Source organism: Anguilla rostrata, chromosome 4 (genome assembly GCF_018555375.3).
Source record: "Anguilla rostrata isolate EN2019 chromosome 4, ASM1855537v3, whole genome shotgun sequence".
NCBI classification, from domain to species: Eukaryota; Metazoa; Chordata; class Actinopteri; order Anguilliformes; family Anguillidae; genus Anguilla; species Anguilla rostrata.
Genome location: NC_057936.1, coordinates 44029592 through 44043120, shown reverse-complemented (window position 1 = coordinate 44043120; position 13529 = coordinate 44029592). Strand labels below are relative to the sequence as shown.

At 42.8% G+C, this 13529-nt stretch overlaps 1 protein-coding gene across 2 annotated transcripts in view; it reads right to left on the bottom strand.

Moving 5' to 3' along the window:
• phex (phosphate regulating endopeptidase homolog, X-linked) overlaps positions 1 to 13529 on the bottom strand; it is a 101164-nt gene that overhangs the window by 38080 nt on the left and 49555 nt on the right. For both annotated transcript variants that reach the window (XM_064334073.1, XM_064334074.1), the window contains exons 6-11: positions 3071 to 3139; positions 2743 to 2859; positions 2060 to 2143; positions 1817 to 1962; positions 1442 to 1535; positions 64 to 192 (exon numbers count right to left, since the gene is read on the bottom strand). In XM_064334073.1, the coding sequence (XP_064190143.1) occupies positions 64 to 192; positions 1442 to 1535; positions 1817 to 1962; positions 2060 to 2143; positions 2743 to 2859; positions 3071 to 3139 (639 nt within the window). The remainder of the gene's footprint in view (positions 1 to 63; positions 193 to 1441; positions 1536 to 1816; positions 1963 to 2059; positions 2144 to 2742; positions 2860 to 3070; positions 3140 to 13529) is intronic.

Here is a 13529-nt window from a genome sequence, read left to right as displayed (position 1 = left end):
TTTCAGCATTCTCATGTGTCATTCCACAACTGAGAAGTATACATCTGGACAGGGCCATGTTACCATTAGTTTCTTGTCTTCTTGGAAGTGCTTTTCAACGAACATTCGGCCACCAGCATACATAAGGGTGTTTTCCACGTAGTTGACACACTTGTCCCAGCGTGGGGTCAGTGAAGTTGTTCCCGTGGTAACCTGCTCACAGAGAGGAAAGATTCAGACCCACCTGCATCTTAGCAAAAAGAACATACTGAATATAGTGTACACTGCATATACAGCCCACTCTAAATGGTAGGGGACACATTATCAGTATCTGTACTTGGATAGAAAACCAGAAGTGGATGTCGCTTATATCAAAAATTGTGTAAATAAGAGAAAATGCCATTTTTTGATGTTAATGTACATTCACATTGCAACTGTTGTGTATTCAAAGCACCAAACACATGATATAACACTGACATCAGATCAGTTATCATGAAGTATAATGGATCATTTCTTTTTAAAGCTGTATTTTGCCAAAAGTACTGACCTACTGATTCAAAATTATTATCAATTATGCACAACTACACTTTATAAGTAGTCTCTGTCTGAGTAACTCTGTTGCTGCATAAGAGCAGGCCATTATGTTTGTGCTGGATGAGGATTATTCAAGACAAAAGTACAGATAACCAAAACTGCACAGCAAAACACAACTAACTAGAATTTGTAACACCTGCTCTTATTTTTCATAGCAATCAAAGGCATATCAGTGTAACTAATTTGGTAGATGTGCACAGTATCCCTTCGCTCCATTAGTCCAATATGCAGCACTGTATATTGGACAGAACATTCCTCATTGTATTAGAATGCAGACCCAAAATAATTTGTAACTTGTAGCTTATATTTGTAGCTTGCATGGGTTATGTTTATACTGTTGTAATTTCCTGCTCAGATCCAAAGAGTGGGCAGCATTTGGCTCACTGCATTTATATTCATTGCATTTAACTGAATAAACAGAGGCATGGTGATTCCAGTTGGAGCTGTGAAGAGTGCTGGTTAACCTGCTGAATATGTGGCCATGGTAGTGGTTAGTAGTGCTTTTAAAATTATAACACAAGAAAATACTGGTTATTGATTTGGGTTAATGCCAGTTGGGGGTACAGGCTAGTGCAGCTAAGCTGGTTAGTGCTGATTGGTGATGCTGGTTAGTTGTGATTAGTGATGCTGGTTAGTATTGATTGGTGATACATGGTAGTGGGGATTGGTGATGCTGGTTAGCGCTGATTGGTGATACATGTTAATGGGTATTGTTGATGCTGGTTAGTGGGGATTGGTGATGCTGGTTAGTAGGGATTGGTGATGCTGGTTAGCGCTGATTGGTGATACATGTTAGTGGGTATTGGTGATGCTGGTTAGTGCTACTCATGGATCTTGTTACTGGTGGTAGTGTGCAGCTCCTACTGACCCGAGCAAAATCCAGATATCTGTAGAGGAAACGGCGACTGAGTGTGGTGATTCTGGTAAAGACCGCTCGCCAGACAACATAGTTGGCCACTGTCCTGAAACCACAGCACAGATGAGAGGAAGAGGGGGGCAGGGGAAGGGGTGGTGATTTATTTGGTTTGCAGATACCCAATTTCACACAGTGACAGCAGTCCTGTGCTTCACATAGCCAATCATATAAGGACACAGAGAGGACATCATTACACCAAAATGAGCACATACTGTAATTACTACAAATATAGGATCAACGGTCCTGATTGGTCTGTGATTTGTACACAGAAAATGGTAGTGTAAAGTTTTTTAAAGCAATGTAAGGCAGTGTAACAGTAAATGTTACCTTTTCTTTGTGTTGCTAAGTAGTTTGAAGAGATCCTTGAAGTACTTGGGAGTGCGTACAATCACCTGCTCTGATGTGGACAAAGACTTCAGCTCAGGATACAAAGATGTGTCTATAACTGCCTTCACAAACTCCAGCCAGTTAAACTACAGAGAGAGAGACAGGGTCAATGAGGAAGAGGAAAAGAGATCAGATTTAAAGTTATATACAGTCAAAAACACAGGTATACTATATGTGTCTTGCCTCTGGGATAGTCTTTTGTAGGCGATACAGGCTATACTTGTTGTACAGGTTCTCACTGGTCCGATTTTCAAATGGAATCAAGATCTGGGGGTACAGCAGCAACACATTTTATGGATATACTGTTACACACAGACACTTCCCTGTCACCCCATAGCACACAGAGATCTCTCCACCATCCAACAAAGTTTCCATTACGGGGCTACTGGGTGGTTCATCCTGTTGAATTACAGTTCTGGTGTATGGATGTTCCAAGGAGGGGTAGGTTTCAGTCTGCTAGGATGACAGCATCTCATCACACAACAGCGACCCCCACTGGTTAATCAGTCGACCGCAAGTCTGCCCGTTAAGAGGAGCACAAAGTATCTTCTGACTTATGCTGATGTGAGGACTGTGGTGTGATAAGAAGTAGTAGTGGATAACACATGCATCAGAGGAAAGCACATGCTTGTTTGCATTCTCACAAATCAATAATAGAGGTTAAAACATTGCACATTGTAGATACTATTAGGCATTCAATTACTGGGGAAAAGCAGGGAAAAAGCATTTTAAAATTCAAGTTCATTGCCCTTGGCTGGGGAGTGATATCCTCTGGCTCAGGTTCACATTTATATTTACACTGACATTGACCCTAACCCTAACTCCCCTCGGCCATGCAAATGAAACTCTCCGCGACTCCGCCCCACCTCAGCCAACTTTATCTCAAAGGCCAGAGTATCCTTCATCTGGGTCTGTGCCGACTGCTGATTTGCTCCCAGCATAACTGCGATGTCCACCATCAGACTTAGCAGGGCATCACGGTACTAAGAGAGAAAGACACAATATTACATCACTACATGCCCAGAAATACATGGGGATATAATCTCTTTTAATGGTATAACTGCATAACAAAAGATAGATGCTATGCTGTGTATATATATATAAAAAACATTATGAAAGGTATTTAAGAAGGCAATAATTATAGCAATTAGAAGCAAGATGTTTATTGTCTGTGGTAGATTAGTCAGGACTTACTGCCTGCGCTTCTGAAGTGTTGGTGAGAAAGTCATCTCTAGAAGATAAAGACAGTGTTGCCTGGTCCAGCTATAGAGAGAGAGAGAGAGAGAATTTTGAATTTTAAAACACCTTTATTGACAACTCCTTTAAGTTAATACATCTGGGCCATATGAAATGCTATGTGCAACCAGAAACAGAGCAAGACAAAAAACAAAAAAAAAACAAAACACAAAACAAACCAAAACAAAACAAATAATTTCTAACTAGACAACAAAATATTAGAAACCAAGTGACAAAATTCCTTCCTCCTCAAGTGTGCATAGCACTCCATTAACGCCCCAACTCCTTACAAATCCCTCCAGGTTGCATGTCAACTTATAATAAGCATGTTCTACTCTTAGTCGAGCAGCCAGCAGCCCCCTCACTGTCAAGACCACGTCTGTTGAGCCCCGCCCCTGGATCTGGTTTTTCCGTGTCTTCCAGATTGCCAGCTTAGACATGCCTGACAAAAAATTAATCAGAATTAAAAAAGGCTTTTTGCTCATGGTGTATCTAGGCCCAAAAACAAACAAACCAAAAGAAAAAACCTCCCCAGCCCTTCAAACCACTCCTTCAGCGGCCTGAATAGCCCATCTAACCTGGGACAGCAGATAAATAAATGGGACAGGGATTCAGATGCAGAACAGAAAGGGCAGCCCTCCTCTGTGCTAGGATCCAGGTGTACCAGGTGTCTGTTGGTTGCTATTGCCCCATGTACAATCCTTCACTGGAGGTCAGCCACACGTTTATCAACAGGAGGCTTGTATAGGGTCCGCCAGCAGCCTTTCAGGGAGGCCTCTGGACCAAACAACTCAGTCCACCTCGACGCCTTCTTCCCTGCCAGAGAGCGTACGTGCAACACCTTTACACAGGTATAATATGCCGCCTTCTTCCCCACAGTCTCAAACTCTCCCAGCTCTGGAGTTGTAAGAGATAGGAAACTCCCCTCCACCTCCTCCCACTCCCCCACAGCAGGAGTGACATTCAGGGCTGGGAAACTGTACTTGCACTCCTCATTCCATAGGTCAGACAGATTACTGTTCTTGGCATACGCTCTAAAGGGCCCTGGCAGGGACGCACAGACCTCCTCCACAACCCGATGGAGCACTCTGGAGGACCTGATGTTGATGTCCTCAGGCCTCTTGGATGATGACTGAGTCAGCTGCATTAGATGGCTCAGCTTAACACAACCAACCTCATGTTGCCTGGTCCGCAGACTGGCAGAAGACAAAGTCCTAGACTGGATGAAACTGCTGAAAAACAATGGCTCCTGAAACAGCCACATTCCTGGTGTTACAGTCGGTATACGGGTGGCCTCAAAGACCTGCCATGCCTGTAGGAGTGGTCTATAGTATGGTGATAGTCCTGTTAGGTCAGTCTCTCCCTCCTGCAGCAGAAACAGCTGTTTATCGTAGCCTAGACGGCCAGCCTTCCTCAGCAGCAGCCTTGCTGTATCCAGCCAACTCAGTCCACAGTGCTATAGCAGCCTCTGTGCTGCCTGGATCCTAAAGGTCGTCACCCGAGATGGAATGTCTATAAGTCCTTGACCCCCTTCCTCCACTGGCAGATGCAAGGCCGGTGCCTGTATCCGGTGCTGTCCAGACCAGAAAAAGTCCACAATTGTCCTCTGCAACTCCTCAATGAGGCCCCTTGGCGGAGGAAGGGCAATTAGACTGTGCCATAATATCAAGGCAACCAAGTTATTGGGAACCAGAACCCTTCCCCTATAGGACAGCTGGGGTAACAACCATTTCCAATGAGACAACTTAGCACACACCTTCTTCACTACACCCTCCCAGTTCTGCATCTGAAAGTCATCTGTCCCCAGGTACACTCCTAGCACCTTCATCCCCCTCCTTCCCCACCTGAGGCCCCTAGGCAGACTGGGAGTTCCCTCCAACTGCCACTGTCCCAACAACAAGGCCTCACTCTTTTCCCAGTTTACCTTTGAGGATGAGGCCTTCTCATACAACCCTAGACTGTCTAAAACAACCTGTACATCCCTTTGACTCTTAATAAAAACATCTACATCATCTGCATATGCTGACACTGTTATAGAAGGGCTCTGTGGTAGGCCCGGTAGGGAGAGCCCTGTCAGCTTCTCTCTTAGCGTACATAACAAGGGTTCTACTGCCAAATATTATAGCTGACCTGAGATGGGGCAGCTCTGTCTAATCCCTCTTCTAACAGGAATGGGACTGCTCAACCCCCCCCCCCCCACCTTAACCATACATGATGCCCCCCTGTACAACAGGCCCACCCAGGACATAAACCCCTCCCCAAAACCAAAAGCCCTCAAAACAGAAAACAAAAACCCATGGTCTACATAGTCAAAGGCCTTTTCCTGATCTAAGGACAGGATCCCAATGTCAAGCTCATAGAGGTTGCACACATCCATTACATCCCACATGAGAAAAATATTATCCATGATAGATCGCTCAGGGATACAATAGGACTGATCTTCGTGCACCAAAATTTCTAAATAGTCCTTGAGTCTATTTGCCAGCACCTTAGACAGGACTTTGTAATCGGTGCACAAAAGAGCAACAGGTCTCCAGTTCTTTAAAAGAGCCAAATCCCCCTTCTTAGGCAGCAGGGAGAAAGCTGGTAGTGAGCCCCTCTGCAAACACTCCACTGGTACCTCCAGGAAATCAACCCCCAGATAGTCCCAGAAACACTTATAAAAGTCAGCAGGCAGCCCATCTATCCTGGGAGCACGACCTGAAGCCAGCTGCCTGACCGCTGCTCCTCCAAGGTGAGCCCAGCATCCAAAACAGCCTGTTCCCCAGGCCCCAGCTGAGGCAGCCCCTGAAGAAGCTTTGCAGTAGACTCCCTGTCACAGTCCTCCGCCCCATAGAGGGAAGTATAAAAGTCCACTGCATGCTTCCTCATCTCAGCCGGGTCCATGGTCACCCTCCCCTCAGGAAGGCAAAGATCTGTTTCTTTTGGGCCACCGATTTTTACAAGTTAAAGAAAAATGTGACGGGTGCTGGAGAAAAGGTCCGCATGTCGCAAATCTTGAAATCGCGCTAGGAGGCAAAAAAGGTTTTTAAATTAAAAAAAAAAAAGTTTTCCTTTTTTTCATATTACGAAAGTTAAAGTGTTGAAGAAGTCACTCAATAGAATAAACAACATTTTTAGGGTCACTAAATACTTATAATTTGTCAGCAAAGTCGGCTTGTTTTAGTGATTCTTACAGCCGGGTTTTGGAGGCGTGATGGGGGTGCAGTTTAATTAGCATGTTTGATTTCGTTGGCTATTGTCACTTTGTTTCGGTCAAGCCACTGCCCATAAATAAAGCCGTGTGGTAGTAGCCTATGTTTGTTTACTGTGTGAGGTTGCTACAATGGCGGACGCTCAATCAGTAGGTGAGTGTATAAGCTTTCTAACTATGTATAACATGTCTAATTTTTCTTTTGGAATAGCGTTTTATAGGTTAGCGTAACCGAACATTTTCTTACCATGGCATTCGCTCTATATATGGTAGCATTAAAAGACGTTGCACCTAACGAAACGTTGTCAACGATTTTTCGTAATTCCTTGGAAAATAACATTATTATTGAGGACTTCTGGGCATAGCTAAGCCATATGTTTGCTGATAGACCTATCTGACATTGTTTTCTGGAGCAAAACAGAAGCGGATAGAACTGTCATTGATTTACTGTCTCTGTCTCCATCTACTGAACATAGATAAGATTTCATCATTGCTATGTAAGTATTAATGCTCAAAATATTTCTGTTATATACGTTATTTTTGAAATTGAGTGTCTTTAAATAGGTTAGTCGTATTATGTAATGTGGATATTTCACACTGTAATGTAAGCGTTAGTTAGTAGTGTAATGGTTTTTGTGACGCATACAACAGTGATGAGGAGAGTGTTGAAACATTGCCAAAACGTGGTGGACGGCTGAGAATTGTTTTCATATCGTCCCATTCCCATACAAGAAAACATAGGAGTGTACAGAGTATAGAAATACATACAAGAGTTAATTATTACACATTTAGGTACTGTGCAGCATTGTGTGACTATATTTTTGCATTATGTTTAAATTATATCTATGTTTCATCTTAAACCTTCATAAGGGGTTCATATGCTTTACAATGGACAAAAAGCATTATATTCCTTTTTGGAGAGATTTTGGATTTGTTTCTGGACCCTTAGCTATTTTAGACCAGTGTTAATAATTTAGACATTTTGGGTAGATTTGGAGATGCTGGGTACACTGCTTAGTTTTTGCTTCATAGATCTTTAGTAGTTCACATATCCACCCTTAGATTTTATGAACTTGTGGTCAAGACGTTTTTGATCCAGGACATGTATACTTTAACCCGCAATCTCCCAGTGTTTCATTGCGAACTAAAAAAGGAGCAAATTCATTTTAGATTTTTTGCCTTGACCATTGCATTTGTGGCACTTTATTTCTTACAAAATGATGAATATAAAGTAATCTAAGCTAGTATTGTAAATGGTACAAATATATTGCTTCATTTAAGACATTTTTCTAGTTTCTGTGGTGTTCACATCTGGAGTTATAAAGCTTTAAATAGGGTAAGGATTGACAGGTACTCTAGTGGGGGAGTGGGTGGGGAGGTGTTACCTAGCTATTGTTCCCACCCATTATCTTCCTGTGAGAAGTGTGAAAAGTTCAAGATCTTTCAAGGGGATTTTCTCTGCTACTTGATTTTAGGAGTACCAGCATTCAAATAAGCATATCTTCTTCAACTATTTTCAGATTTCAATGTATGACACATCATTTGAAAGCTTATAATATGCACTTTCATAATCTGTAAAAAACTGAAAAATGACCTTGCCCTACTTGAGGACCAAAACACCAGCACCTGTCACAAATGTACTTGGAGCATCCATATCTTTTATACTAATGAAATGAGCTCTAACCATAGCCCCTTTCACTCTTATCCTGCAACAGACTAGAGCTTTCATGCGGAAGTAACCCACACTCAATGTTTCTAATCTCCTGTTCCAGAGCCTGCACTGCCCCTCTGATGCTGGCTGTAGAGTGAGAGGTGTACGGCTGACAGAACACCCTTATCTGAGCTTTCCCCACCTCCCACCATTGGCTTAAAGAGTCAAACTCCCTTTTTCTGGCTCTCCATTGCTCCCAAAGACAACCAAAAGCCTTACAAAAAAATCATCTTGCAGCAGCTTGACATTAAAATGCCAATATAATTTCGTGCTCACTGCTGGCAAAGGACACAAATCCATAGTGACAAGGTGATGGTCTGTAAAACCAACAGGATAAATGAAACTATGCAGTAGTTTTGAGCTAAAAACTTTTGACATATAAATCCTAACCCTAAATCTAACCTTGCTCCCCTAATCCTATTGTCTGCCATCCTGACCTAGGTGTACTGCCTAGCAGCTGGATACCCTCCATGCATCTACTAAATCTATCTGGGAACCTAGACAGACACGTTGATGACTGTAGGTGAGGCTCCTCACCTGTCCTATCTAATGTAAAATCCACAGTACAATTCCAATCCCAGTAGCCTAGTTTTGGTTATAGCCTGCCAACGTCTTGGAATTATAACGTGTGCTCTTCTGTTCTTTTCTTGCTTTAGTATTCGTTTTATAAATTTTTTTTATAAAAAGCATTCGTTCTGGGACAGCATATTACGTACCAAAACATTCAAACGGATTAATTCGGTTGCTGAATATTTTCTTCCGGATTTTCTTTGTTAGCCCGTTGTAATTGACTCAAAACGTTTGATACAGTTATGTGAGGTATGCGGTAGTTCTGCGTAATTCACATTGGTGATACAGTAAAAGCAAACTGGAAATCACCTTCCGCACTTTTTGTCAGGGTAAAATAACAGGTTAATTCTAGTAATCGTCCCTTTAGCTTTTTCAGACTGCCGTAATTTTACTCTGCCATTCTTCAATTCCACAAAAAGACCAGGAAGACTATTTATGGTGCATGGTTCGCATCTGGAGGGCACACTTCGCTGCTCGGCTAGCAGTAACTTCGAAGGAAAGCAAACGGTGGCTGTACCACTACTAATTTAAATTTTCACGCAAGTCCGAGTTTTTGTTCTATTGTCATTTTGCGATTTGCGATATGGAATTGACGATGAGAAAGTAATCAAACAGCAAATTGTTTACAACGTGTGCATGTTTTCTGCTGTTGTTGCCAGTTATACATATAAATGTGAATGCATTCGGTCGCTTCGGATGTCAAGACATGAAAGCGAATGTTCGCATAAAAACATAATGAATGTGTTTGAGAGGATATATAAAACAGTTACAATCTGACTATTGGCCTGTTATATCCTATTTGTTGCATAACAACAGTCCAAGTTCAACTACCAACGACAGTTTTGCTTGACAACGGTAAAATAAGCCCAAACGGCTGCAGAAGAATATTTCAATTCCAGGTGATTAAATCGATAAAAAAAATAAATAAATACAAAAGTAACCACATATAATCATTGTTGGTAACCCGTTGTATATAAGTGGACTAAACCCCTCTGGGCTGTCCCGGTTATTAGAAAATAATGTAGGCTACTTTGGTGGTAGTATGGGGTTACAGAAGAAATCATAGGACAGATGGACCGATGACAATGTTGTTTTTTCATACGTCAGTGGGCTAATTTGCCTAATCTTCGCGGGGCTTTAGACCGCGGTGGAAACGCAGACAGCCATGGGCTGAAGGAACCTTTTAGTTCCTTGAAAAGTAGTTCCTGGGACTAAAAGTTCCGGGTAATTTTGGCGGAAAAAAAAAAAAATCCTTACCAAGTACAGGCTCAGTGACCTAGCTTAATGTGACTGTTGGATGTTGTCGACCGGGGTTATGCATTCAAACAACGAACCGCTTCTCGTCACATTAATACCGCTAATTAGGGGCGACATAACTCAGGAGGTAAGAGCGGTTGTCTGGCAGTTGGAGGAAGACACCTAACCCCTAATTGCTCCCAAAGACCCGATTGGTACCTTGCATGGCAGCCTTTCACGGTTGGTGTGTGAGTGTGTGTGTGAATGGGTGAATGAGAGGCATCAATTGTAAAGCGCTTTGGATAAAAGCTCTATATAAATGCAGTCCATTTACCATTTAATTAAATCAACCGGCAGTAAACTGCATCAGCGAAATTAGCCCGTTTCAACCCGTCGCTACACAAAACACTGCACAAAAAATGTATTTCCAGTCATTTCGGAGTTAGCCCACTGTGATGGTGTCACCCAGTGCGGTCCGCACCCCCCACACCCCACTAGTGACACCTCAGCCCTAGTCTTTTATTCATCCTACTCTTCCAAATAGCTAATTCAGCCTACCCCAAAAAGATTTAGTAGGCAAACTTTACTATTTTCCAATATTGTTTACATCTGTCTCATGTACAACTCCCTGGAAAAAAACATACCTAGCCATGTACCGCAGCACCTCACTATTCCTAGCATGCCCTCCAGGCTAACACATTTTTAGAAGAGGTGCTCCACACTTTCTACCTCCCCACAGAAAAAACAAGGTGTCTGTTCGTAGTGATAGCCACATGAACAAGGTTCCACGGTAGATACATTTTCTATGGGAGGCTTATACAGGGAGTGCCAACACCCTCTCAAGGAAAGAACGTGGTCCTGAAACCCATGGCCACCTTGATGGCTTCGCCATCCTCAGAGCAACCAGGTGATGAAACTGCTACAAAATAACTCTCTTGCTGGTCGATTGAAAGTTCCCCTGCTCAGGTGTGCTGAGACACAGTATGGAAGTCACTAGCTGCAGCTGCAGCCAAGGATGGAACCCAGCTCCTCTTCCAATTCTGGCCAGTCACACTGCTTCAGTGTCCGCAAGGTAAAACATCAAATAATGTGCTGTTGTATTGTTTTCAATGTAATACAGGTCAAAGATAATTTACAAATCACTGATTTCAGTTTTAATTTAAATTTAAAATACCGTCCCAACTTTTTCTGATTTGGGTTTGTACAGCAATTTTACCCAGGAAATCCTCCCCAAAACCAAAAGCCTTGAGGGTAGACAACAAATATGGGTGATCAATGCGATAAAAATCTTTTCCCTGATCCAGAGAAACAATGCCAACAACAATATCAAGGTCGTACATTCTGCAGACATACATATCATCATGCATCTCAAACAAATTGTCCAAAATAGACTAGGGCTGTCAAAAAATATTCAAAGTTCGCACACTATTCGAAAATCTTTTTTTTAAATTTTTTAAAGTTTGAACCTAAATTTGAGCATTCGAATATTAGTTTTGGATCTCACGTTTTGTAATTAACATAAATATACAGGCTTTAATTTCATGCGGCGAATCATGTTCATGCACGCATTTCCTGTGCTGACGTTACTGGTCAGCTAATAATTTAGGCTAAATAATGTTCCCATGGCAGGCTAAGTTTCCTTTCTGTTCTGAAGATTTTGATAAAATTGGATGAAAGAAGTTAAACAAGCTGAAAAGAGTAAGTAATTTATGTTGTTTTAGGCTACAGGTATTAGCCGTTTGAATAGTTTTGTGTTAAGAAATAAACAGGGATTTTGTGATTAATAAATGCCGAGTTGTGGCAACTTACATCCACGAGAAAGTGCTTTATTCATTTGCGCATTAGGCTATAGAAACTGCAGGGGGCTCATTTATGAAATGAACTTGCCTGCATATGTCAAGTGAAGACCTGACATTGAGCCGCAACCATTTCCACGGTCAAATCGAGTCATGTTGAAAGTTTATAAATCACTACTTTGACGTGACTTTCTATGTACGCGCCACACAGTTGATCTAAAATACGTTTTATAAATGAGGCCCCAGATGTAGTAACCTAGTATGAAAGTTCACCGATGTCCTCTATTCTACTGCCCGCTTGTGGAATATAACGCGCAGGCCAGTTTAGAGGGAGTGTCATGTGCATATTGCGCCCAACAATAAGCAGCTTATTTTTGTGAATTATAGGCAAATGATATTCAAATATATTCAAATGCTAACTAATTACAAAAGCTAATATTCAAACTCAATTTCAAGGCACTTTTGACAGCCTTAAAATAGACCTCCATGGGATGCAGTAGGACTGATTCTGTTGGATCAGTTCTGCTAAAGAGTCTTTCGGTCCATTCAGCAAAACCTCGGAGAGCACCAGATAATCACTTGATAGTGTAACAGGCCTCCAGCGCTTAATTAAAGCCAAGTCCCCTTTTTTGGCAATAGAGAGAAAGAGCTGCCTGCAGAGAATAGACTGGTAATGACCACCATGAAGACACTCTAGCATCACTTCCTGTAAATCAGCACCTAGAAAAGCTTATAGAGGTCAATGGATAGCCCATCAATGCCCGGGGACTGACCAGAAGCCAGTAAACTCCCTTAATCTGACCTTAGAGGCCAATGCAGCCTGGTTCTCAAGTCCCACATGAAGTGGACCCTGGAGATGCTCAGCAGCACTTTGTCCAATACAGTCCTCCACCCCATAGAGGGCAGCATAAAAATCTACAACATGCTGCTGCATTTTGCTTTGGTCTGTGGTCACCCTCCCATCTGGAAGACAATGACAGACCATCCTCTTCTTGTATGCCTCATTTCTCAGAATTAAAAAAAGAGCAAGGTGCAGCCATGTTCTTTTTTTGTTTATGACCAGGCTCTCACAAATGCTCCCTTCACTCCTTTTTGAAGCAGAGTACTCACTGGCGGACTGGGGGGGAGGGGGGGGGCGACCGCCCGGCGCCCCCATTGTTGAAAAAGCATCGCTAAAGTGCCCTCTAGAGTGGCTAAAACGAGAGGAAGTGCCCTATTGGCTGCCCTTCACATGGGAAAAAAATGACTAGGGTGCCCCTTCATGCAATAAATCATGATGATGTGCCCTCTAGAGCAAAAAAATTGATAACGTGTCTTAATGAGTGCCCTTTTAGTGGAGAAAACGTGATGCAGTGCCCTATAAGGTGCCCTTACAATGGTCTAAACTTTACGTTCCCTATGGGTGCCCTTCCAATGGAAAAGGATGCCGTTATGAAGTCAATCAATCAATCAATTTTATTTGTATAGCGCTTTTAACAAAGGAGCTTTGTCACAAAGCAGCTTTAGGAAGAAGAAACCTTGAGCAGAACCGGACTCAGAGGGGGAACCCATCTGCCGCGGGCAGGCACTGGTTTGTTATAGAAAGTCAATAGTGGCAGGAGGCAGGGGTGCCCAGCTGGTCTAGCTGGTCTAGGGCTGGAGCTCCAGGCCGGGGGGGGGGGGGTGCTCAGCAAGCTTGGGCTAGAGCTCCGGGCAGGTGCCCAGAGCCGAGGAAAATGAGAAAAAAAAAACATTGTTAGGGGGTTCAAAAGGTATATTAGCAAGCAGAGCAGAAGAGACAGAGGTGCCTGCGTGCAATAAGGAAAACCCAGGCAGAATAAGGGTATAGCAGCATAGCTAAGGGAAACAGAGGCAGGGGCCAGTGCAGCCATGAGGGCAGGCTTGAGACAGTCATCACCATGACCGCTTCTG